General features: G+C 60.1%; 3 protein-coding genes across 6 annotated transcripts; 1 reads left to right on the forward strand and 2 right to left on the reverse strand.

Annotated features, from left to right (window-relative positions):
• Nucleotides 1-3,031: 3,031 nt before the first annotated feature.
• LOC135403460 (cilia- and flagella-associated protein 251-like) lies at nucleotides 3,032-9,779 on the forward strand. Of its 4 annotated transcripts, none has more exons than XM_064637530.1 (8): nucleotides 3,032-3,185; nucleotides 5,910-5,959; nucleotides 6,473-6,576; nucleotides 6,822-7,012; nucleotides 7,610-7,762; nucleotides 7,844-7,912; nucleotides 8,043-8,176; nucleotides 8,296-9,779. In XM_064637530.1, exons 4-8 carry the CDS (start codon nucleotides 6,925-6,927, stop codon nucleotides 9,064-9,066), a joined length of 1,215 nt encoding a protein of 404 aa, XP_064493600.1. In that variant the 5' UTR covers nucleotides 3,032-3,185; nucleotides 5,910-5,959; nucleotides 6,473-6,576; nucleotides 6,822-6,924; the 3' UTR covers nucleotides 9,067-9,779. The 4 variants fall into 4 exon arrangements, with proteins under 4 accessions (XP_064493600.1, XP_064493601.1, XP_064493602.1 ...); XM_064637532.1 differs by having other exon boundaries at nucleotides 3,036-3,076; XM_064637531.1 differs by lacking the exon at nucleotides 6,473-6,576.
• Nucleotides 9,452-15,361, reverse strand: AMH (anti-Mullerian hormone). Its single transcript, XM_064637525.1, has 5 exons — nucleotides 14,398-15,361; nucleotides 13,265-13,437; nucleotides 12,272-12,392; nucleotides 11,955-12,147; nucleotides 9,452-11,827 (listed from the first exon to the last, which is right to left on the reverse strand). Exons 1-5 carry the CDS (start codon nucleotides 14,945-14,947, stop codon nucleotides 10,912-10,914), a joined length of 1,953 nt encoding a protein of 650 aa, XP_064493595.1. The 5' UTR covers nucleotides 14,948-15,361; the 3' UTR covers nucleotides 9,452-10,911.
• A 753-nt stretch (nucleotides 15,362-16,114) lies between these two features.
• SF3A2 (splicing factor 3a subunit 2) lies at nucleotides 16,115-24,644 on the reverse strand. The gene is made up of 9 exons (XM_064637534.1): nucleotides 24,569-24,644; nucleotides 22,358-22,528; nucleotides 21,486-21,557; nucleotides 21,156-21,202; nucleotides 20,283-20,392; nucleotides 19,446-19,495; nucleotides 18,591-18,731; nucleotides 17,212-17,280; nucleotides 16,115-16,568 (listed from the first exon to the last, which is right to left on the reverse strand). The coding sequence occupies exons 2-9, from the start codon at nucleotides 22,481-22,483 to the stop codon at nucleotides 16,236-16,238; spliced, it is 948 nt and encodes a 315-aa protein (XP_064493604.1). The 5' UTR covers nucleotides 22,484-22,528; nucleotides 24,569-24,644; the 3' UTR covers nucleotides 16,115-16,235.
• Nucleotides 24,645-24,662: the final 18 nt, after the last annotated feature.

Raw genomic sequence — 24,662 nt, forward strand, 5'->3', positions numbered from 1 at the left:
GAGAGCAGGAAAACTCATCCCCAGAACCAACCTGTGCTGAAAATAATCCATGACTAATTTTATGCCTCTCTGATTGCCTTTTAACTTTGAGTTATAAAAACAGGGAGACAGGAGATGATGTCCTGGTGGGAGGATAAATAATGAGCATTGCCATGGAAACGAGGGGATGCTGCAGCACAGCTCGGCCTGCCTGGACCACCTGCCAGAGGTGACATGGGAGGCTGTTCCCCTGATGGTGTGATCACCTCTGCCATCCTCAGCTGGAGGAATGTGCTCAGCTGGTGCTTGGGCTGCAGCTCCAGGCTCCTGCAGACCCCGTGCTGGGGGCTCCTCCCAGCCTGCTCCATGGGCAGGGTGTCCCCCTGACCCACAGTTTGCCTGACTTGCATTCCCACCATGGCTAAAGGGGTAGGAGGAAGAAGATCCTCCAAGATCACAGAGTCACAGAGCCACTGAGGTTGGAAAAAGACCTCCAGGATCATCGAGTGCAACCTTTGAGCAAACACCACCTTGTCCCCCAGCCCAGAGCACCGAGTGCCACGTCCAGTCCTTCCTTGGCCACCTCAGGGACTGTGGCTCCAGCACCTCCTTGGGCAGCCCCTTCCAATGCCTGAGCACCCTTTCCAGGAAGAAATTCCTACTGCTGTCCCACCTGAGCCTCTCCTGGCACAGTTGAGGTTTCCTCCTGCCCTGTGGATGCTCCGAGCTGGGGTTCATTAAACCCGGGACTGGTCTGGGATGGCCCCTGCCCACAGAGCTTCTCCCTGCCCAGTCCCACCCCCTCTCAAACCCAGGAGAGGAGTCAGAGGACCCCCTTGGCTGTGTTTTCTGAGTGAACCAAATCCCTGGAGCTGCAGGGAGGGCCCAGATCTGAGTTCCTGCAGCAGAACTGGTCCCAGATGCTTTCCAGGCCCATGATCCACAGGGAGGGCATGGCAGAGCCTTGGGGCTGGCTGGTGCTCTGTGTAATTCCAAGACCAGTGGAAAGCTGGAAAGCCAGGGAAGAGAAGCTGTGTCATCAAAGCCAGGAGTCAATATTTAGCCTGGAAGCTGCTCCCCTGCCCTCCCCAGCCCTTCCACCAGCAGCTCTCACAGCCAGATCATGTTTCCCCCCTCCCAGAGACACTTTTATCAGTCTCAGGGCAAGGGAAAAGCTGGGATTTGGGGGGGTTTCAAGGGATTAGGAAAGAATTTGCCTCTGGGAATCTCTTTCCTCCATCTGCCTGGGATAAACCATGGGATGGAGGTGGAGGCTTTGCAGCTCGGCGGGGAACTGCTCTGAGCTAAACATGTGGAGGCAAAACCACTCCTGGTCCCCCCTGCTGCGGGAAAAGGGCGTTGAAAGGTCCTGGAAAGGGTGAGGAGAGCTCTGCATCCTGTGGCTCCACATGGGATGCAGTGGAAGGATGTTTTGCCTGAGCTCCCTGTGTGCAGACAGAGCTTGGGCAGCCCCTGGGATCTTCCCTGGAAGGAGCAGCTCACCCATGGGAAGCAGGATGGGAGCACCATGGGAAACGTGATTAGCTGGGAGAAAAAGGGATTTTTATTTGGCCTGTTGATGATTTTCTGCTTTCATTATGTCCCTGTAAAGCAAACAGACTTTAAAAACCCTGCTGCAGTGGGAATACAGCTGGGAAAGCTGCCCTGGCTGCTGGGGGGGCTGGGTGGTTTTCACCAGGGTTGTCTGAGCACTGCTGGTCCCAGAGGATTCCTCCATCCCTCCTCCATCCATCCTGCCACCTTCCAGGGCACACTGTTTATCCCACAGCAGTGCCCAGTCCTGTCCCTGCCAGGGAGAGGCAGTCCCTGCCCTGGAAAGCTGAGGCTGTTCCTGAGCTCCTGGAGCTGGTCCTGGTCCTAAAGCAGGGCCATGACCCAACCTCGGCAGAGCCCTGGGAGAGGCAGTGCCTGCTTTATTCCTCCTTTGGATCTTGCAGTCAAGGGCCTTTCCCACCTCTGCTGGAGGAAAAGGTCAATATTGCAGGTGTGAGACACCACAACCTCAGAGTCGGGGTTTTTTTAAACATGAAGCCTTTTTAAAACATCAGCTCCATGTCCCCAAAGCAAGATCCACCCAGAATGTCCCACCCTCGGGGCAGTCACTGCTGCACCACATCCCTGGCACAGGGGCTCCTGCCCTGGCTGTTCCTGCCTGTGCCGAGCTGGGGGCTCTGGGAACCTCCCACAGGCAGGGCCAGAGCCCAGGGGCCTTTGCAGCTCCCCAGAGGAGATGTTTCATCTCCTGGGAATGGGCGGGATGGGATGTCCCCCTCCTCACCTGCCTGTGGCTGTGGCTCCCGGGGATGTGGCTGCAGGAACAGAGATATCAGAGGGGCTGGAGGGCAAAAACTGGTTTTCCCCAGGGTTGTGTGAGCCCTACTGGTCCCAGGGGATTTCTCCTCCTCCTCTCTCCATCTTCCCTGTGTCTGTCAGGTTTCTGATCCGCCTCTACATCCCCAGCACCTCCATCCATCCATCCATCCCTCCCTCCCTCCCTCCCTCCATCCATCCCACAGCTGGCTCAGAGCCCCCGGCCTGGGTGAAAACAGTGCTCAGAGTTCCAGAGGGTCCTTTGCAGCTCCTGGATGAGATGCTTTGTGTCCTGGCTCCATCCTGGGAATGGGTGGGACGGGACGTCCCCCCTCCCACCGGTCCGTGGCTGTGTCAGGGCTCCCTGGGGACGTGGCTGCAGGAACAGGGACACGGCAGGGGCCGGAGGTTTTCCCCAGGGTTGTCTGAGCCCTGCTGCTCCCAAGGGATTTCTCCTCCTCTCTCTCCATCTCCCCCGTGCCTGGCAGGTCTCTGACCCACCTCTGCATCCCTCCATCCCACAACCGACTCAGAGACCCCGGGGGCGCTCCCAGAGGGACGAGCCCCATCCCGGTGCCCTTTGGAGCCTCCCCCCGCACCCCGGGGCCCGGGGGAGCTCCCCTGCCCGGGGCCGGGGCCGAGCCGCGCTCCCGGGGCAGCAGCGATTGGGCGCTATTTTGCTCCTTGGGCAGCTGTCGCTGTTCATTAGCGGAGCGGGGCCAGCCCGGGGCTGCCGGCGAGGAGGAGGCAGCGCTGGGCACCCCAGGTACGGCTCTGGGGGCTTTGACCCTCCCGGTGCTCGAGGGGCACTCCGGGCATCACCCACCCCGGGCCGGGGGATTTGGGACCCCCGGGGCCCGTCCCGGCGCTGCCGGGTGAGTGTGAGCGGGGACGGAGGGGCGGGCGGGGCGGCTATTTTTGGAAGTTTCTTTGATGTGAGTCAGCGGTAAAAGGCACCCCCGGGAGCTCGGGGGGGAGAAGTCCCGGCGGCAGCGGAACAGAGCGGATTGTTTGCTGAGCGGCTGCGATTTGGGGCATTGAAGAGAGGGGCTGGTGTGAGCAGTGACCGGGATGGATGGTCGGGCAGGTGTGGGGCAGGTTCCCTGTGCGGGGTCAGGGGGAGCCAAGGGCTGGAGCTGGACCTGGGGGCTGTGGGTGACCAGCCTTTCCATGGGCAAAGTGTCCCTGGCATTGGTGTCCATCCCTGGCACTGGTGTCCATCCCTGGCATTGGTGTCCATCCCTGGCATTGGTGCCCATCCCTGGCATTGGTGTCCATCCCTGGTACTGGTGCCCATCCCTGGCATTGGTGCCCATCCCTGGCATTTTGGTGTCCATCCCTGGCACTGGTGTCCCTCCCTGCCCTGCCTGGCCTGGGCACTGATTGTTCTTGGATCCCCAGCTCTGAGCTGGTCCCGCGGGATCCAGCCCCAGGAAGGCTGTTCCTGCAGGTGCCATGGCCCGTCCTGGCTGGTGATGGGTCCCTGCACGGGCTGTAGAGCCTGAACTGCCTCCAGCTCCTTCCAGCAGTTGGAGCTCCATGTCCTGTCTGGCAGGACAGCCCCGGGCACGGATCTGGGCAGCTCTGGGGAGAGTGAACACCTCTGGGGAGGAACAGCCAATGCCCCCCGGTGTGGAGGATGTTTGGGCTCCTCCATCTGGGGGAGGCCCAAGAGGTGGAGGTGTGGGAAGAGCCTGGCACCCTGTGCCAGAGCCTGGGCTCAGCTGAGGGCCGGGCAGCCCCGCAGGGTGTGGGGGGATGGCACTGGGCAGCCCTGCAGGGTGTGGGGGGATGGCACTGGGCAGTCCTGCAGGGTGTGGTGGGATGGCACTGGGCAGCCCATAGGGTGTGGTGGGATGGCACTGGGCAGCCCATAGGGTGTGGTGGGATGGCACTGGGCAGCCCATAGGGTGTGGTGGGATGGCACTGGGCAGCCCTGCAGGGTGTGGTGGGATGGCACTGGGCAGCCCATAGGGTGTGGTGGGATGGCACTGGTGCTGCCCCCACTCGAGTTCAATGAGCGTCCCCTGATGTGAGGTGGCAGCAGGTCCCTGTGTGGAGCTGGAGGAAGATTTGGGATGCCCTGAGGCCACCAATGAGCTGTTGGGTGGGCAGAGAATGCTCAGAGATGGCCAAGGAGGGGTGAGAGAAGAGGTACCTTGTCCTCACTTTGAGCTGCCAACCACGGCCGTGGCTGTGCCAGCGCCGTGCCAGGGTGTGTGAGGGTCTGCAGGAGAGGGCTCAGCCTGGCACAGGAGGCTCTTTGTGGTGGTGTGAAATCACAGGGTGACCTTGGGCATTGAGGGGCATCCCTGTGGCACCAACTCCATGGGAACACCAGCTGTGCCCAAGGAGCAGAGGAGGTTGTGCCCTCCTCAGTCTCCCGCACACTCAGCTGGGCTCTAAACCTGTTCTAAACCTGTGTGAATGGATGTGAAGCTCAAAAACATGGGAGAAGAACTCTTTGAGGAAAAATTCTGCATCTTTGTGCTTTCCCTGGGTCTGGGAGGACCCACTGTAGCCACCACGAGAGTCCTGGGGAAGGTCCATCCCTTCCCAGCACAGAAAGGACCAGACTCACCATCACTCAAACAAAACCAAAGACTGACTTATTTATCTATTAATTTTATTTTATTTTATTTTATTTTATTTTATTTTATTTTATTTTATTTTATTTTATTTTATTTTATTTTATTTTATTTTATTTTATTTTATTTTATTTATTTATTTATCTTTATTTCCTCTTGAAAGCAAATATCTTTCAGACCTTTGGTCCTTGACCAGAAGGTTTCCTCTTATTTATCTGTTTTGCTCCCAGTATCGAGTCTTAGGTGTCATCCTGAGAACTGGTATTTCTTCTCAGTGTTCCATGAGGGGAAAATAAACTAGAAGCAGCTCAAAGGGGGCAAAAAAAATATCTCCTTCTGGTGAGGGCTTGGCAGGAAGTGGCACTCAGATGCCAGCAGAGTGAGGGCTGGACTTGGAGCTGCCAGGAGGGCTGAGGGGTGATGAGGTTTGTTGTTGCCTCCTCAGCCCCGTAGCCCACACAGGGCAGAGAACCCTGAGGAGCCCAACACACTCCCCAGCCCTGCTTTGTTTCAGAGCTCTGGGGACCTTCCAGTTTTCCCTCCCACTCCACAGCTGGGAAAAGCCCCAAGAGTCATCCCAGAGCTCTGTTATCCTCTGGGGTGTCTTGAGCTCCTCTCTGAGGTCTGGTTGCTCCGCGGTACCTGGAACTTCTCCTTCTGTGAAGCCTCCAGACATGATTTCAGGGTGCCCGGGCACTCTCTGGGTTGTTCATCCCCCTGTGTGCCTTGGCAAGGGGTCACTGTCCCCTCAGCTGCAGCTCCACAGGGATGTCCAGGATTTTGGGGCTCAGAGTGCCCGACCTGCCCGGTGCTCCCATTACACCCCGACCTCCCCAGCGCTGCCTCGACGGCCGAGGGGTTTCTGCAGCACTAACAGGGGAAACGTGGCCGTGATGTCCCCTCCCTGCAGGCCAGGGAGTGGCATCGAGGTGCCCACACCCCCCACCCCTGGCAGTTCCCACCTCCCTGAATTTGTCACCCAATGCCCCCCTTTGTGCTTGTCTTTGCCAGATGCCAACACTGGGGTGAGCAGCGACAGCGACAGGAGAGCAGGAGCCCATGTAAGTGCCCAAAATGCAGGGCGAGGGTGCCAGGGGGGACCCCCGTGCCAGGGCAGGGCAGGGGGATGAGCAGGGGCTGTCCCACGGCATTCCAGCCGGGAAGGCTCTGCGGGGTGTGCAGCACGTCCGTGCCGGGGCAGCCCGAGGTCCCTCAGCTGTCGCTGTCACTGATCCGTGCCCATGGGCAGCTCTGGGTGCCGCTGGCACCAACCAGGACCCAACCTCGGCCACCAAACCCCACCAAGCGCCGAGCACAGACCCCAGCGCGGCTCCCTCCCCTCCCGGCACAGCGACCCTGCCGGGATCCCCCCCGATCCCGGATCCCGGATCCCGGATCCCCCCTGTGGATGCTGCAACCCCGCAGCCCAAACCCGGCCCCAGCGCTGCTCCAGGGGGGGAATCCCCAAGCACAGCCCGGGGGTCCACGGGCACCAGCCCACCGCGTGTGCCAGGGCCGGCTCGAGGCTAAGTCCAGCTTAGCAGATAAAAAATAAACGCCGATTTGGTTTTAAGGCTGCTGAGGGAACACGGCAGTGACGAGCCGGGTCGGTGCCACTCGGGGCTGGTGGCAGGAGCAGCTGAGCCCCGGGGACAAGGAGAGTGTGGGAACTCCGAGTGTGAGCAGGCAAAGGGACTGGGGGGATGGCAACAGGACCGGGAGGGGTGGAAAAGGGACCGGGAGGGATGGAAAAGGGACCGGGAGGGATGGAAAAGGGACCGGGAGGAGCAAAGGGGTTGCAGGGGGTGGCGAAGGGGCTGGGAAGGGACACAGGGTCGGGGTCTCTCTCCCGTGTGCTGGGGGGGCCCCAGACCCGCCCCGCACCCCCCCAGCCCACCCGGCCACCTCCCCCCCTCCCCGCAGGGACTAGAGGAGGGGAGTCCCCGGTTGGTGCGTGAGCGGGACCCGGAGCAGCCTGAGCCGAGCTGAGCCGAGCTGAGCCGAGCTGAGCTGAGCTGAGCTGAGCATGCCAGAGCCGGCGCCGCTCGGAGGGGACAGGAAAGCAGCGGAGAGGAAGCGGGTGGAGAAGGTGGGAGCCAAGGCAGCACCTCCAGGTAGGTGCGTGGGGAAGATTCCCTGGAAATTCCCTTCACCGGGATGGCCACCCTGGCCTCAGGTGGAGCAATCCCGTGTTCCCAGCCGGTCTGGCCACGGGAGGAGCTCTGCTCTCCACGGTCCCCTCGCAGCTCAGGGACATGGAGCTTCTCAGCCACCTGGCAAATCTCCCTCCTCCTCCTCCTCCTCCTCCTCCTCCTCCTCTCCATCCTGCCCAGATTTTCTGCTGGAGGGGGAACACGGGCAGAGGTTTTCCCAGCGTGATCCCCAGGATATTCTGATGCCACTGTAGCCCAAAACCCTCGGGCTCAGCCCCCTGGGACACTCTTCTCCCCACTCCTGCAGTGCAAACACCTGGCAGGAGCAGGGCAGAGAGCTCCCTAACCCTAATCCTGACCCTAACCCTAACCTTTCCCTGCCCCTTCCCTTGCCCCTGCCTGTGTCCCTGGCCCTGGCCCTGGCCCTGCCCCTGTCCCTATCCTTGCCCAGGGTGGGCTGTGCAGGAGGATGTCGAGACCCCTTCCCACCCCCATCCCAGATCCCTTTGTCCCTTCCCAGTTCTCCCATTAACTCTGTTTTCCCTGGGGGGTCCCCAGTGCCCAGGAGCCTCCCGGTGCAGAGCAAGGCAGAGCCCCCCAGCCTGGAGCCCTCGGAGGAGCCACTGCTCTGGGAAGGGCTCACCCTCAACAAGTGCATCCTGGTGGCCTCCGTGGTGGCCCTGCTCAGTGTCACCTTCCAGGTGCTCCAAGGTGAGCTGGGGCTGCAGGGAGGGGGACAGGGCGGCCAGACCCTGCTGCCACCCCCTGCCTCTCTCCCCTCCTCTCTTCCAGCACCATGTTCCAAGGAGGGGATCACCCGAGGCCGGCAGGAGCCTCCACCACCACCTCCTCCCCTTCCCGGTGGGTTCAGAGCTCCGTGTTGTCCCAGTCCCACAGATCCAGACTCACATGGGGCCACATCCAGGGCGGGGTGGCCCATGCCTGGGACATCCCACCCAAACATCCATGGCCTGTCCCTCTCCCCTCCCAGAGGTGCTGAGCCCCAAGGAGGAGGTCCCAGAAGTGGGGACAGCCCGTCCTGTCCCACCGGAGAGCAGCGCGTTGGAGGGTGGAGAGGAGGAGGAGGAGGAGGATGACGATGACAGCGAAGCCGACAGCAACCTGGTACGGGGCCAGGGGCACCTCCTGCAGGGGGAGCATCTTATCCCTGGGGGAGGGATGGAGGAGGGTCCCGGGCCCCGGGGCTGCAGCACTATGTCCTGGTCCCCTCTGTCCCCACGCAGGCAGAACCCTGGATCTTCAAGAAGTGGTTTGGCCGCGCGACTCCAGAGGATGAGGACAAGGATGAAGTTGAGGATAAGGATGAGTATGAAGACAAGGATGAAGAACCCACAGATGTCCCCGAGGTGCCACTGGCTGCAACAGAGGTGAAGAAGAGTCAGGAGAAGCAGGAGAAGCAGGTGGAGAAGGAGGTGGAGAAGGAGGAAGAGAAGGAAAAGCAGGAGGAGGATGAGGAAGAAAAGGAGGAGAAAGAGGAGAAGCAGGAGGAGGATGAGGAAGAAAAGGAGGAGAAAGAGGAGAAGGAGGAGGAGGAGGAGGAAGAAAAGGAGGAGGAGGAAGAAAAGGAGGAAGAGGAAGAAAGGGAGGAAGAGGAGGAGGAGGAGAAGAAGAAAAAGGAGAAGAAGGAGGAGAAGAAGGCCCGGGAAGGCCGTGCTGTCCATGCAGAGCGCAGCAGCCGGAGAGAGGCACAAGCCAAGGACAGGACACCAGGGAACAAACCTGGCAGAGCCCCCAGGACCCCCAGGGACCCTGAGCAGCAGCCTCAGAAGAAACGGGACCGGGAGAGGAAGGAGAGGAGGGAGAGGAAGGAGAGGAAGGAGAGCCGGCGGGAGCGGGAGGAGCCCAGGAGGGAGGGGGGGAAGGGCCGTCCTGGCAGGGCCAACGGCAGCCGGGAGAGCCCCAAGAGGGACTGGAAGCAGCAGAAGGGCAGGAAACCCTGGGAATCAGCTCTGGGCAAGGACGGCAGGGCCAGGGAGGGCAAGAGGCGCGACTGAGGCCAGGGCGGCCGAGGGGCTCCGTGACACCGGATCCAGGGACACCCAGGGGGATCCAACCCACCACTGCCCCCAGCTCCTGCCTGTTCTCCAGGGACACCCCTGGGCCATGGGCAGCACCCCAGGATCCCTGAGCAGCAGCAGAGCAGCCCAGGAGCCTGGCACGAGCCTCCCCGGGGACTTTGGGCCCCCCTGGATCAAATGGCCAAAGGTGACCTGAAAGGACCCGGGGAAGGAGCTTCTCTTCAGGCTTCGTGTCCCTGCCCCGTCCCCACCCAAACCCCCTGCAGGTCCTTCCCACCCACGGGGTCATTTCCACCCAGGGCAGCACAGTGGGGTCCCACTGACCCCAGGGAACAGAGTTGGTCTCCAGACTGTGCAGCTCTTCAGTTACTGGTTTTATTTAAAGCAAATCAAGAGAGAAGAATATCCTGGGTTACAGAACCAGAGGGACATCGGGGACAGACCCCCCCGACCTCACTCGGTGCCGTCGCTGAGGGTGGCACAGAACTTGCAGGAAACAGAACCAGGTTGGAGCCCCTCACTGGGGATCCCTTCAGGCTTTGCCTTCACCTTTCAGGAAGGAAACACAAGTGCAAACCTCACACAGCACTGGAGCCACTGCAGGAGACGGTCACAGCCCCAACCCATGGCAGGTTTCGGTATTTGCTGAATCAATAGAGGTTAAAATAAACTATTTTCATTTTTAATAAGGTGTTCAACTGGATGTTTAAAAAGAAATGGGGGAAAAAAAAAAGAAAAAAACCAAGAAAAGCCCTTATCCCTGGCTGTGTGTGTGTGTTTTCTGTGCCCCCCAGAGCTGAGGGGCTCAGGGGTAACCCAGGTCCCTGTGGGGCTGCAGGACAGGGGCAGTGGGTGCCAACTCAGCCCTGTGGGGACACTGCAAAGCCCAAGAACTGCTCCCAGCACCGGGAGGTGCAGCCAGGACAAGCTCAGGAGCTGCTTCCCAAGGGTTTGGCTCCCTGTCCGAGGGCTGGGCTCAGCTGGAAAGATGATCCGGGCGCTGATGCCAGCGGGGACACGGAGCAGGTGCTCTGGCAGCCGTTTGCTCCCGCTCCCATTAATGGTGTGAGAGCCCAGGAGGTGTAACGGGATCACTCCCTCCCTCCCTCCCTCTGGGAGTGGGGTCAGGGCAGGGTGACATGAATGTGACCTGGCCAGGAGCCCCAGGCCATGGCCAGTGGGTCCCCACGGCCCCAGTCACACAGGGACGGTCCCTGCGAGGGGGTTTGGCCTCTTGCTCTGCTGTCACAGGTGGAGTCCTGTGGCCGGGGGGGGCTAATGATGGGCTGGGAAATGGCCAGAGGATGCTGCGAGGCTTGGAGGAAGCAACACCTGCCCTTCCCAGCCACTACAGGAGCAGAAAGGCAGCGATAAATAAGTGCAGTCTTGGCTGGATCTGCCAAGCTTTGCCCTCCCCCCACGGCCCCACAGCCCAAAGCCCCCCACAGGGTCAGAGCCCGCGGCAGCTCAACCCTACAGGCATCCCCAAAATCGGCAGTGGGGACACATCAGGCTGTGGAGAAGCCCCCAGGGACAGGCAGCTCCAGCTGCAGAGGGACTGTGAGGAGCAAAGGAGCTGCAGGGGGTGGCAAAGGGGCTGGGAGGGGATCGGGAAGGGGCTGGGAGGAGATGGTGAGTGGGCTGGGAGGGGATAGCAACGGGGCTGGGAGTGGTGGAAAAGCGATTGTGAGGAGCAAAGGAGACACCAGAGAAACCTGAGAGACACTAACGAGCCAAACCGTGGGGAAAGGACACAAGGGAGCTCCCGTCTCCACGGGAAGCACCAGCTCCAGCTGCGGGGGGGGCGGGCCGGGAGGAGCCTCACCGACACCCACACTCCTCTGCCACCATGTTGGGGAACTTGCGGACCTCCAGCCCCTCCGGCGAGAGGCTGATGATGAGCTGGTCGGAGTAGCGCACCGGGACGCAGCAGGGCGGGCGCTGCAGCGGCGCCCCCCGCTCCTGCATCCCCAGCAGCAGCACCGTGTGCGAGTAGTAGCTGGGCACGCGGGTGGACAGGGGCAGCCTGCAGGGCCCCTCGCAGTTGTTGGCCGCGTACACGGTGGGCATGACGATGAACTTGCGGTCGTGCAGGTCGATGGTGAGCTCCTGGAGGCGGCAGTGGGCCGGGGGCCGAGCGCTGCGGTGCTGCCGCTGCACCTTCCTGCGCTCCTGCCAGCGCGCCCGCACCGACTGCAGCGCCTTCAGCAGCAGCAGCGTGTGCAGCTTCCTGGAGCCCGGCACCCGCTCCGGGGCCTCGCCCTCCTCCCCGCCCCGCGGGAAGTAGCAGAAGCTCAGGAGGTGCTGGAAAAGCGCCATGTTGGCCTGGAAAGCCGGGATGTCCCCCAGCTCCTGGATGACCCCCCGCAGTTTGCCCGTGAGCAGCTCCAGCACGGTGCCCTCGGGCTGCCAGTGCCCCAGGAGCTGCTCCAGCACGGCCCCGCTGTCCTGCGGGAACAGCAGCACCGAGGGCTCCTCTGACTGCACCAGCCGCTCCAGCGCCGCCTCCCCCGACAGGTTGAGCAGCTGGTGAGGGAGGGTCTCCATCGCCTGGAAGTCCAGCCAGTGGTGGGCGCTGGGCTGGGGGGGCAGCTCGCTGGAGGAGCTCAGGACCTGCCGGATGAAGCGGGTCAGCATTCCCAGGAATTGGCTGCTGCTCCCGGGAGCTGGGGATGAAGTGTTGGCCTGGCTCGGGGCCGTGGGGGTCGGCAACTCCTCGGTCCCGGCCTGGGGTGGGCTGCAAAGAGAACACAGGGAGGGTCACGGGGTCCTCGTGTGCCCTGGAGGTCTCCACATCCTCCTGCCGTGGTCCCACATCCCCTGTCTCCCAGTCCCTGTGTTTTCCCATTCCTAAGGCCACGGACCTGAGCTGTGGGTACGGAGCCGTGTCCACCACCCCGTCAGCAGAGAGGTAGGAGGAAGAGGCCAAAGCCTCCTCCTCCTCCTCCCCCAGCCGTGCCTTAGCCAGCAGCAGCAGCACCGGGGTCATGCGGGTGAAACACTTGTCATCGGAGCCGAACAGGAGCTGCTGCACCTCCGAGGGGGGCAGGGGGGCACCTGGGGGGGCGAGGAGCGGTGAGGACGATGATCTGGGGTCTGCTGCGTGTCCCCACAGCCCCTCGGGGGTGGAGAGGACCCCAAACGCCCGAGTGGGGACAATCGGGCGGGTCCCCGTCCGTACCTCCCTCGGCGCCGCGGATCGTCAGCGATGCCGAGAAGCGGAGCTGCTCCGGGCCGCGGGTGACGGAGCCGGCGGCGGCTCCCAGGACCAGGTACTGGGTGTCCCTGGACAGGCAGAGCCTCTGCGCGGGGGCGGGAGACACGGCAGAGCCGGGGACGTGGGTCAGACATCACGGGCACACACCCACGTGTGGTCCCTGCGGGCTCGGGGTCACCCAGCCCGCGGTGGCCCCGGGGGCAGCGACATGGGACGGGGGCTTCGCCCCCACACCCAGAGCTGCTCCGGGAGCCCACGGGACCCCCAGACAGGGCTGGACACCCCGGGCAGCCCCTCCGGCCCTGCGGGAGCTGGGAACGGGGTAAGAGCTCCATCTGCAGGCCCGGCCCGGCCGGCGGGAGCGAGAGACGGGGCGGGAATGCCGGGATGGGATGGCAAAGGGATGGGAAGTGTTGGCAAAGGGACTGTGAGATGATGCCAAAGGGATTGGAGGAGGGGCAAAGAGTCTGGGAAAGGATGGTGAATGGACTGGGAGGGGGTGGCAACAGGACTGGGAGGGGTGGAAAAGGGACTGTGAGGAGCCAAAGAGTTGCAGGGGGTGGCAAAGGGACTGGGAAGGGCCGGCAAATGGACTGGGAGGGGATCATGAAGGAACTGGGAGGAGATGGTGAAGGGACTGGGAGGGAGTGGCAAAAGAACTGTGAGGGGATTGTGAATGGTTTGGGAAAGGTTGGCAAAGGGACTGGGAGAGGATGGCAAAGGGACTGGGAAAGGATGGTGGATGGACTGGGAGGAGATCACAAAGGGACTAGGAGAAGATGGTGAATGGACTGGGAAGGGATGGCAACAGGACTGGGAGGGGTAGAAAAGGGGTTGTGAGGAGCAAGGGAGCTGCAGGGGGTGGCAAAGGAACTGGGAGGGGATGGCAAAGGTGCTGGGCAGCAGGGCCGGGACACTCCCGCCCCAATCCCATCCCGGCCCGGCCCCCCGACCCACCTGGTCCCTGGCCAGCCCCGGGCCCGTGACCAGCAGCTCCTGCGGGCGCCCGGAGCCCTCGGGCCGGCCCAGGTAGAAGAGCATCGCGGCCGCCTGCAGCTCCCCCAGCGCCCGGCCCAGCTCCGCCTGGAAAACCAGCTGGAACCGCAGCTTCGCCTGCGCTTCCCACTGCACTGGAACGGGGGAGACACGGGGTGAATCCCCCTCCGGCACCGCGGGGCCCCCGGGGAGTGAGGAAGGGGCTTCAGGACTGAGCCCCGTTCCCACGCAGGGACCAGAGGAGCTGGGACAGGAGGGACAGGGTGGAAAAACACGGCAAATCCCAGTCCCCGGCCCCGGGGAGGTGGCAGGAGGCAGATCCTGCACCCGGAGAGAAGGGGCTGCCACCCCCAGATCCCCATGGAAATCTCCTCTCCAGTGCCTCAGGGACATTGTGGCCACTTCCCCACTGCCCGGCACTGGCGAGTTCAGCTGCAAATCCAAACCCAGCTGCAAATCCAAACCGCGGGAGGGGAGGAAGGGATTTCAGGAAGAGGGAAACACCCCTGACTCTCTTGCTACGGATAAAACAGCGGGTTGTGCTCCCCCTCCAGCGCCGGGCTCATGCCCAGGATGGGACAGGGGAAGGTGTTCCTGGTTTTTCCTTAAGGCTGAAGCTGCAGGAGCAGCTCCACAACCCCCGGTGTGGGAGGGGGCTCAGGGCACAGCGGGACCAGCCAGGTCCGACCCTTCCCTCTCTTAGAGTTGGGACAGTGTCCAAACCGACATCATCGAGGCAGAGAAACACTCGTACTCGTGAGAGCAGAGCAGAGCCCACCAAGAATGTGACACCCGGGTGTTGGTCACAGGCAGGGGCAGAGGCAGGGACAGTGCCCTGTTGCTCAATCCATCATCTCTGCTAAACCTCCTGAAAAATGTACCCAGAAAGACACAGCGAAGTACCAATTTTACAGCAGTTTTTAAGAAGCTTTAGCACTTACAATGTCTTTCTCTTATTTTAAAGGGAATCCAACCCCTCAGGTTTAATTCTGTGTTTAAATATGACTTAGGGCCAGCAAACAGCATCGCCCGCCATCCCAAGCCCTGCATCCTCCCCGCTCTGCTCCTCCCCGGCGCAGGGATGTCCCACCAACCTTCCTCCAGGTGCAGGACGAGGAATCGCTCCGGGCCCGGCTCCACCACGTGCCCGTGGATGCGCTGCAGGGGATGCGGAGCCGCCGCCGCCTCCGGGGCCGGGCACAGCCCGAAGCTCCGCAGGACGTTGCCGCCCCAGCGGCGCCGCCGCAGCGCTTTGATGAAGCCGCTCTCGTAGTGGGTGAGGACCCCCACCACGTCCAGGTGGCCCGGGGCGACCCCGTCCCGCTCCATCCTCACCCTGCACGCCGGCCCCTCCAGCCCGCCCAGCGGCCAGGGGTGCGCGCTGGAGCGGGGCCGGCCCTCCTCGGCCATTCCCTGCGGGCATTTGGCTCCTGGCTCGGGCTCGGGGAAGAGGCGAGTGGCCCTCCTGGGTCTCCCCGCCCAGCTGGGTCCGGCTGGTTCCTGCAAACTCGCATTTTCCCTATTTCTCCCCTCTGCTTCCAGCTCCTCTGGGCTCAGGGAGTTCCTCTCCCCCTTCCTGGGCAGCGCTGCAAGGGGAGGGAGCAGCGCCAGGCACAGCAGGAACACCCCGAGAGCAGCTCTCATGGTCCCACCTCAGCTGTTCCCAGCTCTGCATCCCAAACTCTCCCAGGGAGGGAGGACTCTCCCTTTTAACCACGGGTGGCCTTGAGTGGCCCAACACACCTCCCGTGGGCAGCCCCGGGGCCTGTCCTGCCCGAGGGGAGGCTGCAAAGGACCTTTCTTTGTTCTATTTTTGGGTTTGCAGTTCATTTTGGAAGTGGGAAAAAAATGAAAAGCTGTTCCCCCGCTCGTGGGGACGCACGGCCTTGACTTGGGATGTTTTCTAAAGGAGGGTGGATGTCTGGGCTTGGATCCTCACGGGGACTGGCACGTCCCATCCCATCAACACCGGGAGAGAGGGATGAGCCAGACTGGGAGGAGGGGGACAGACACAGATAATGGACAGAAACTAAGTAAATGTATGGAAAGCATTCCGTCCTGGCTGGTACCTCACACCCCGCAGCTCGGAGAGGCCACCCTTGGAAGGAGCTTCGTCCTGGGAAGGAGGATTATGAGGGGCAGCAGCAGCCTGGGGACTTGGAACTCTTCATATTTCCCTCAGAGGGAAATTATTTTCCCTCCATGAGATGCCAATCCTCACTGGAACAGCTGGAATTCCAGTGCCTAAAGGGGCTCCAGGAGAGCTGGAGAGGGACTTGGGACAAGGGATGGAGGGACAGGACAAGGGGAATGGTTTCTCACTGCAGAGGGCAGGGATAGATGGGATACTGGGAAGGAATTGTTGGCTGTGAGGGTGGGGAGGCCCTGGCACAGGTTGCCCAGAGCAGCTGTGGCTGCCCCATCCCTGGGAGTGTCCAAGGCCAGGCTGGACGGGGCTTGGAGCACCCTGGGCTGTTGGAAGGTGTCTCTAAAGACTTAATATCAGTAACAGGAGCCTTTCCATGGCCCCTCTCAGGGAATGAACTCCATGAAGGGCTTTGGTTGAATAAAAACTGATTAATGGGGGTAATTAATGGGACACTCGTCAGGGTGATACCTCAGGCCAACACTGCTGAGGTTGATGGAGATGTCCAGTCAGGAAAGGGGGTGCCCTGAGATTCCCTCTCTTTTGCCTCCTCTTTGGAGGATTTCCAAAATATCAGCAGACTGGGAATGTTTCTGTCTCTAAGGGTTAAAGAACGTGAACCCACGACAGCGTTTTTACCCAAACCACAGGAAAAAGAGAGGAAGGAAAATGGAAAACCTTTTAATGAACCTACAGGATTCAGATTCATACAAAACAGAGCTGTTCCCTGAACGGGGCGTGATCTGAGGATAGAAAGGGACAAATCCAGTGGGACCAGGAGGGGCCTCAGTTGGAGGGGGGTGGGGGGGGGATGGTGCCCGGCCCCTCTGTGGGGAGCGGCGGCCGCATCATGGGGGGCAGAGGGGCAGGGGGGGGCACCCCGGGGGCTGGGGGCAGCTGGGGTGGCACTGGGGGGGGTGGCACCGGCCCTGAGGGGGGCATGGGGGGCAGGGTCATGCCCCCAGGGGGAGGGGGGGGCATGGAGTCGGGCAGGGGGGGCCGGGGGGGCAGCCCGTTCATCAGGGGAGGGGGCGGCGGCCGCTTCACCGTCGGGGGGCCCGGGGGCAGGTTGGGGGGAGCCGGGGGCTTCTCCATCTTGAAGTGGAACTGGAGGAAGAACTGGGGAGGGGAGGGAAGCAGAGAGAAGGGAACAATTAATCGTGGAATTGTAGAATCCTGGAATGTCCAGAGCTGGAAGGGATTCACAGGGACCATCCAGTCCAACCCCTGGCCCTGCACACACACCCCAACAACCCACCCCGTCCCTGAGAGCCCTGTCCCCAAGGGCCACATCCACATGTTGTTTGAACACTCCCAGGGATGGTGATTCCACCACTGCCCTGGGCAGCCCCTTCCAGTGCCTGACAACCCTTTGCATGAAGAAACTTTTCCCAATATCCAATTTAAACCTCCCCTGGCACAACTTGGGGCTGTTCCCTCTCCTCCTGTCCCTTGTTCCCTGGCAGCAGAGCCCGACCCCCCCCCATCTCCCCCCTCCTGTCAGGGAGTTGCAGAGCCAGAAGGTCCCCCCTGAGCCTCCTTTTCTCCAGACATTCCTGCCCCATCCTGCTGCTGCTGCCGACAACAACAACCTCCCTGGGCAAATCCTCACCCAGATCACACACACGCCTGTCTGTCGGGAGCTCTCAGTGCACAGCACTGAGGGAATGAAGATCTCACCATCAGACCAGCAGGGACAGCACTGATGTCACTGCCCTGCTCTCTGCCCTCCCTAACCCTCACCACAGACAGTCCCAGTTACCTGTTTGGTTTCCCTGTTCCAGTGGGTCCAAAACTTCCCTTCTGCTTTGTCGATCTCCCTGCTTGGCACCTGCCCCAAAAGAGAACACAGAGCTATTCTTAGCAACCCCAGATTAGCTCAAAGGCCCTTTTTAGCCCCAGAGCCTGGGAGATAAGCACAGTTATTCCAGGCCTTGGTGAGCTGCTCTGTTGTTAGATAGAGGTGGGAGCAGGAAAGAATTAAGTTACTTCCCTATCGGTCAAGGACAACTGAAAACAAAAAACCCTCCCTTAACATCTGCACAGGGGCTGAGGAGGCTCCTGCCTGTGCCAGACACTGGGAATTCACAGCTCCCCAGAGCTCAGCACAGTCTGGTTTTCAGGCCAGAGTCCTCCAGTAACTCTCACTAGGGCTTAATGACTTCCAGCCATTCCTGACCCCCTTCCTGCTCCATTAACCCATGGAGGCTGGAACGGAAATCAGGGCATTCACTGGGAATTAACCACAGAATCACAGGATCAACCAGGTTGGAAAAGACCTCTGAGATCATGGAGTCCAACCCACAACCCAACACCACCTCGTCACCCAGCCCATGGCACTGATGCCATGTCCAGTCTGTCCTCAAACACCTCCAGGGACGGGGACTCCACCCCCTCCCTGGGCAGCCCCTTCCAGTGGCTGATCCCTCTCTCTGAGAAGAATTTCTTCCTGATGTCCAACCTAAACTCCCCTGGCACAGCTAAAGGCTGTGCCCTCTCGTCCTACGGCTGGCTGCCCAGGAGAGGAGACCAATCCCCCTGGTTCCCCCTCCTGTCAGAGGGTTGTAGAGAGTGAGGAGGTCTCCCCTGAGCCTCTTCCTCTCCAGGCTGAGCCCCCCCAGCTCCCTCAGCCTCTCCTCACAGCACTTGTGCTCCAGACCCTTCCCCAGCCTCATTGCCCTTCTCTGGAACTGCTCCAGCCCCTCCATGGCCTTCCCAAACTGAGGGGCCCAGAGCTGGTCACAGCATTGGAGTGCTCCTCACCAGGGCCGAGTCCAGGGGCAGAATCACTGCCCTGCTCCTGCTGCCCACACTATTCCTGATCCAGGCCAGGATGCCATTGGCCTTCCTGGCCACCTGGCTCATGTCCAGCTGCTGTCACCAGCACCACCAGGTCCCTTTCTCTCCAGCCACTCTGTCCCCAGCCCGTGGGGCTGCAGGGGGTTGTGGCCAAAGTGCAGGACCTGGGACTTGGCCTTCTTGAACCTCGTCCTGTTGGATCCTTCCCATCTCTCCAGCCTGTCCAGGTCCCTCTGCAGAGCCCTCCTGCCCTCCAGCAGATCAACACTCCCCCCCAGCTTGGTGTCATCTGCAAATTTGTTTGGAAATATGTGGGCAAAGAGGGGAGTGTGCCAGGGTTACCTTGAAGGCGATGGTCTCGTAGGGCTCGGCCGCCATGAGCAGGTACTGCCAGCGCCGGTCCGGGGGCTCGATGCGCTGCTCGTAGGCCGACATGAACCGGTGCCGGGGCATGATGCTCTCGGCAATCTCGGGGTAATCGATCTGGGGGGACAGGGCACTGTGAGAAACATCCCCCTGGCACCCCCAGCACCAAACAGCCCTCGGGGTGGGCATGTGGAGAGCAGTTCCCAAGAAACACCGCAGGGAACAGGCTGGGATCCCGGCACGGCTCGGGTTGGGAGGGACTGTAAACAACTCAAATGGAAAGAGGGGAAATGAAGAGGAAATTGTTCCCTGTGAGGGTCTGGCACAGGTCACCCAGAGTAACTGTGGCTGCCCCATCCCTGGAAGTGTCCAAGGCCAGACTGGACGGAGCTTGGAGCAGCCTGGGATAGTGAAAGGTGTCCCTGCCCATGATCAGAGAATCAGGGTTGGGTTAGTAAGTGCCATTCAGTGGGAACTGATTGCCACCTCACCCCTGGAAGTGTCCAAGGCCAGGTTGGAGCCAGGAGTAACCTGACCTAATGGAAGGTGGCTCTGCCCATGACAGGGGTTGGAACTGGATGATCTTTAAAGCCCCTTCCAACCCAAACCATTCCCTGATTCTGTGATCATCTCGTTCCAACTCCTGCCCCTTCCACTACCCAGCTTGACAGCTGTGCTCAGGGATTTGCTCAACACAGTCAGCTGTAAAAACTAGGAAGGTAAGGACTTTTATTATTACTATTTATTTCACGGATCCAGCAAGGATCTGCTCACTCAGCAGCAGTTTTACTTGGATAACTCTGACACTGAGAATTTTCACCCTGCCCTTACCTGGAAGAGAAGGCTCTGCTGGCCTGTTTCAGGGTCTCTCTGTTTGGTCACTGCAAGGAAAATAGGAAAGCTGAGAACATCTCACAGCAGGGTTGGAGCAGCATTATTCTGCCCCAGGAAACATAAAGCTTCCAACAACAAAACATTACAAGATTTTTCTCCCATTTATCAAACAAAATGTCACATTTTCTTTATCCAAAGCTACAGCTGTGAGGGTGGTGAGGCCCTGGCACAGGTTGCCCAGAGCAGCTGTGGCTGTCCCTGGATCCCTGGGAGTGTCCAAGGCCAGGTTGGACGGGGCTTGGAGCAACCTGGGCTGGTGGAAGGTGTCCCTGCCCATGGCAGGGGGTTGGAATGGGATGGGCATTAAGGTCCCTTCCAAACCAAACCCTTCTGGGATCCTGTGATGCTACTGTGTCCAGCTTTGGGGGCCTCATGACAAGAAGGATAGTGAGGGGCTGGAGCGTGTGCAGGGAAGGGAACGGAGCTGGGAAGGGGCTGGAGCAGCAGGAGGGGCTCAGGGAGCTGGGGGGGCTCAGCCTGGAGCAAAGGAGGCTCAGGGGGGACCTTCTGGCTCTGCAACCCCCTGACAGGAGGGGGGAGCTGGGGGGGGTCGGGCTCTGCTGCCAGGGAACAAGGGACAGGAGGAGAGGGAATGGCCCCAAGTTGTCCCAGGAGAAGTTTAGGTTGGATACAGGCAATTCAAACAATAAAGGATACCAGGAGAGAGCCCAGCTCTCATTCATGGGCAGAGCTGCTAAAAAGGCTAATTAACAATTCCCATCCCAGCACTGCAGGTGCTGCCCACGGGCACCTCCCGGGCACCCCCCGACCCACCTTTGTAACCTGGGCGCCCAATTTTCACAAATTTCTTCACTTCCACTTTGACCTTCTCTGGGGCAGGTTGGGCAGGGGCTTCCTTGGCTTCCTTGGCAGCTCGCCGGGCCCTGGGGAGGAATTTCAAAATGTAAGGGTTACTACCTGCACTTGCTTCCAAAGGAATCATGCCTGGAAAACCTACTTCCCTTCCCCAGTGTATCCATCCTTCCCCTCCCCAAGGGCTGTCACTCAGTTACCCACCCCGAGATGATCTTGGTGCCTGACTCCACAAATGCATTTGAGAAGACTTAATTCTTGACATTAAAAAGAACAGACCCCACAGCTAAAGCAAAGTAAACTGGATTCCTTAAAATAAAACTTATAAACTTCTCCCAGCCTGTATTGACAAATGCAGATCACAGAATCCTGGAATATCCCGAGCTGGAAGGGAGCCACAGGGATCATCCAGTCCAACCCCTGGCCCTGCACAGGCACCCCAACAATCCCACCCTGTCCCTCAGAGCGTTGTCCAAACACCCCTTGAGCTCTGGCAGGCAGAGTTCTTTTTACTAGACTCAGAAAATTTGCTTTTAAAACTCTTTCTCCCTTTTCCTTCAGAAATTCCACAACTGGGTTTGAACTTTTGAGCTTGAAATTGAGATTTTCAGCCTCATTTTTGGAGCAGACCCAGGCTGAACCTCCTGGCTGGTGCCAGGCTGCTCAGCAGGAATCACAGAACATTCAGGACCTGTGTGCTGTTGTGTAACACAGTTAAGGGTTGACAGATGAACACAATCATCATTTTAATGGGGTTAAAGGTTCATAGATGAACACAATCATCATTTTAAAGTGCTCCAGTAATGAATAAAGTTATGGTAGAGAATGACTTACAAATTGGTCTGATGCTTCTTCCCCTGTGTATGTGCTAAGTAACTCCCCTGAAATAAAAACCAAGGTAGAAGAAAGTTAAATGAAGGCAGGACTGAAAGATTCTTGTCTCAGAGAGGCTGTGTCTCACACTGACAAGGGTGTTTGCACCCTCAGCACAGAGGATTCTCACTGAGAGCACACTGCTCTTAACTGCTCAGCTGTCAGGTTTAACACACAAGGCTCTGCCCACCCCTCATCTCTCAGCAGTCACAGCCCAGGTTCTGGCACCTGAAGGTACTGTTATCCCAAAATTCCTGCTGCTGGGATCAGGCCAGGCAGGTTCTCCCTCACCTCGTTGTTATGCAGTGTCAGGCAGAGCTTGCACTCGTAGGAGCCCAAGTGATTTTTCATAAAATAGGGGTCCTGGGAAGAGAATGATTGACAAGTTACAAGGAAAATCCATGGCAAAGCAACAGGATAACCAAAATACTGCAGAGTTCTGCACAGGAAGAACTGGTCAGGCGCTGCCCAGGCTCCCCAGGGCAGTGGGCACGGCCCCAAGGCTGCCAGAGCTCCAGGAGCGTTTGGACAACGCTCTGAGGGACAGGGGGGGATTGCTGGGGTGCCTGTGCAGGGCCAGGGGTTGGACTGGATGATCCCTGTGGGTCCCTTCCAACTCTGGTTATTTTATGGTTCTATGATTCCAGAACTGAGTTCAGAATTGAAATCAACATAACAGAGCTTTAGGATGATGGAAACAGACTCAACAGCAGGGACAGAGTTCCCAACTGCATCGAGAAATGGCAAAGTACAAACTGGTCCTGAGGAGACTGGAAATGAATACAAAGTGCTGGCACCTCCCTGTCAGCCCCATCCCAAATGTTCCTCATTCAAACCCCACATTCCCAGAGACACAAGTATTTAAACTCAATCCACCACTCAGAGAAGAGAAGGCTCTGGGGAGACCTAGGGCCTAAAGGGGCTCCAGGAGAGCTGGAGAGGGATTTGGGACAAGGGATGGAGGGACAGGACAAGGGGAATGGCTTCCCACTGCCAGAGGGCAGGGAGAGATGGGATACTGAGAAGGAATTCTTGGTGGTGAGGGTGGGGAGCCCTGGTACAGGTTGCCCAGAGCAGCTGTGGCTGCCCCATCCCTGGGAGTGTCCAAGGCCAGGTTGGAGGGGGCCTGGAGCACCCTGGGCTGGTGGCAGGTGTGTCCCCACCTTGTTGATGTCGATGGTCTCCAGGGCCAGCTGCCGCAGCCGCTCCCGCCGGTCCCGGTTACTCTCCGAGGCCGAGGCGACGCCTCCGCTGCCCGTCTTCCCTCCAGGGCGGTGCTGGAAATCCATGGTGGGGAATTCTGTGCTTCAGCCCCCTCTGGAGAAAGAGAGAGTCTGCACAAAAGGAGGAGAAGCATCGTGAGTGGTAACTGGACCTGAGGTCACAGAGTGTTCAGCCCCGTCAGTGAGGACACGGGATGAGAACCCCAAAGATGCCCTGGGAACATGCTATGGGATGAGATTCCACATGGAGAGGGTCTGGCACCACCCACTCAGTAAACACAAGTAAAATGATCCAGAAAAACAACCCCCAGAGCCCTTTCCATCTCCTCAGACACTTCCACACACAGACACATCCCCCCAAAAAGGAGCCTCCCACCCTCACCCGATGGCACAAACAGCCCCAGAACCTCCCCCCTCTCTACCAAGGTCTGGGGCTCCTCCACCAGCCCCCCAAAGCTCCAGAGCCACCCCCACACAGCAAAAACCCCCTGAGAGGGTCAGAGCCCCCCACGTCCCCCAGCAGGGTCACGGACTCTGTGCAGTATCCCCAACCCCCAGGTGAGGTCCTGGAGTGCCCCCTGCCCTCAGTAAGGCCAGAGCCCCCCCCACACCTCCCACACCACAGAGTGGTCTGCTCAAACACCCCCAATGCCCTCAGCAGGGCCAAAGCCCCCCAGACATGCCCAGCCCCTCAGCAAGGGTCAAATCCTTCCCATCAGCCACCCCTCAGCCCCTCAGGAAGGATCGGTCTCCCCTCACACACCTCCTGCCCCTCAGCAATGGTCAAAGCCCCCCATCAAGCACCCCCCAACACCTCAACAAGGGTCAAAGGACCCCTCAAACACACCCCAGCAAACATCAAAGCACCAAAAACACCTCAGCCCCCCAGAAACAGTGAAAACCTCCCCTCAAAACACTCCCAGGCCCTCAGTGAGGATCAAGGCTCCCAAACATCCCCAGCAAGGGTCAACCCCATAAACGTGCCCCCCAACACCTCAGCAGCTGTTAAAGGCACCCTCAAACACTCCCCAATGCCTCAGCAATGGCGAAAGCCCCCCCCAGATACCCACCAACTCCTCAGTGAGGATCAAGCCCCCTCAAGCACCCCCAGTAAGGGTCAAACCCACCCCTCAAACACCTCCCAACACCTCCCCAAGGGTCACTTCCCCCACATCCCCCCCCAACCCCTCAGCAAGGACCAGCCCCCCCAAACATTCCCAACAAGGGCAACTCCAACCCCCCCCAGCACACCACACACCCCAGTGAAGATCAAACCCCCTCAAACCCCTCCAGGTCCGAAGCAAGAACGACACCCTCAAATACCCCTCACCAAGGATCAGCCCCCCTAAACATCCCCCAACCCACCATCGAGGATCAGCCCCCCCAAATACCCCCAGCAAGGGCAACCTCAACCCTCCAAACACCCCAAGCGCCCCCACCCCTTTAGTGAGGGCCAAAGTCCCCCAAACACCCCCAGTACATCACCAAGGGTCATCCCCCTCTCCAAACACCCCCCAACCCTTCAGAAAGTACAGAACCCCCCAAGTGCCCCCCACACCTCACCAAGGGTCACTCCCCTCAGGAACCTCCAGATCCCCTCAGAAACCCCCAAGTCCCCTCAGGACCTTCCAGATCCCCTCACAACCCCCTAGATCCCCTCAGGACCCCCTGGATCCCCTCAGGACCCCCTGGATCCCCTCAGAATGCCCCAAATCCCCTCAGAACCCCCCAAGTCGCCTCAGAATGCCCCAAATCCCCTCACAAACCCCCCAGATCCCCTCAGGAACCCCCCATGTCCCCCAGGACCTGCTAAATCCCCTCACGACCCCCTAAATCCCCTCAGGATCCCCCAAGTCCCCTCAGAACCCCCCTCAAAACCACCTCAGGACTCCCTAAATCCTCTCAGGATCCCCCAAGTCCCTTCAGGACCCCTCAGATCCACTGAGGATCCCTAAAATCCCCTCAGTTCCCCCCAGATCCCCTGAGGACCCTCTAGGGCCCGCTAAATCCCCTCATAAATCCCTTCAGGATGTCCCAAGTCCCCTCAGCCCCCCTGGATCCCCTCAAGACTCCCCGAACTCCCTCAGCTCCCCCCAGACCCCCTCAGTTCCCCCCAGACCCCCTCAGTTGCCCCCAGACCCCCTCACAAACCCCGGTCCGTCCCGGCTCGCGCGGCCCCGCTCCCGCCCCCTCTCCCCGCGCGCCTGCGCGTTCCCGCCGCGAGCCCTTCCGGGAGCGCGCGAGC

Source organism: Pseudopipra pipra, chromosome 27 (genome assembly GCF_036250125.1).
Source record: "Pseudopipra pipra isolate bDixPip1 chromosome 27, bDixPip1.hap1, whole genome shotgun sequence".
Lineage (NCBI taxonomy): Eukaryota > Metazoa > Chordata > Aves > Passeriformes > Pipridae > Pseudopipra > Pseudopipra pipra.

What these genes read in the sequence shown, in the direction of transcription:
- SF3A2 (XM_064637534.1), bottom strand. Translation starts at nt 22,483, where the DNA reads ATGGATTTCCAGCACCGCCCTGGAGGGAAGACGGGCAGCGGAGGCGTC. An exon ending in TGACACTGCATAACAACGAG is followed by an intron (nt 21,203 to 21,485) that starts GTGAGGGAGAAC and finishes TTTTTATTTCAG; the next exon opens with GGGAGTTACTTAGCACATAC. An exon ending in GGAACAGGGAAACCAAACAG is followed by an intron (nt 16,569 to 17,211) that starts GTAACTGGGACT and finishes TCCCCTCCCCAG; the next exon opens with TTCTTCCTCCAGTTCCACTT.
- AMH (XM_064637525.1), bottom strand. Translation starts at nt 14,947, where the DNA reads ATGAGAGCTGCTCTCGGGGTGTTCCTGCTGTGCCTGGCGCTGCTCCCT. An exon ending in CGTCCTGCACCTGGAGGAAG is followed by an intron (nt 13,438 to 14,397) that starts GTTGGTGGGACA and finishes CCCCCGTTCCAG; the next exon opens with TGCAGTGGGAAGCGCAGGCG. An exon ending in GCTCCGTACCCACAGCTCAG is followed by an intron (nt 11,828 to 11,954) that starts GTCCGTGGCCTT and finishes TTCTCTTTGCAG; the next exon opens with CCCACCCCAGGCCGGGACCG.
- LOC135403460 (XM_064637530.1), top strand. Translation starts at nt 6,925, where the DNA reads ATGCCAGAGCCGGCGCCGCTCGGAGGGGACAGGAAAGCAGCGGAGAGG. An exon ending in AGCCAAGGCAGCACCTCCAG is followed by an intron (nt 7,013 to 7,609) that starts GTAGGTGCGTGG and finishes GGGGGTCCCCAG; the next exon opens with TGCCCAGGAGCCTCCCGGTG. An exon ending in GCGAAGCCGACAGCAACCTG is followed by an intron (nt 8,177 to 8,295) that starts GTACGGGGCCAG and finishes GTCCCCACGCAG; the next exon opens with GCAGAACCCTGGATCTTCAA.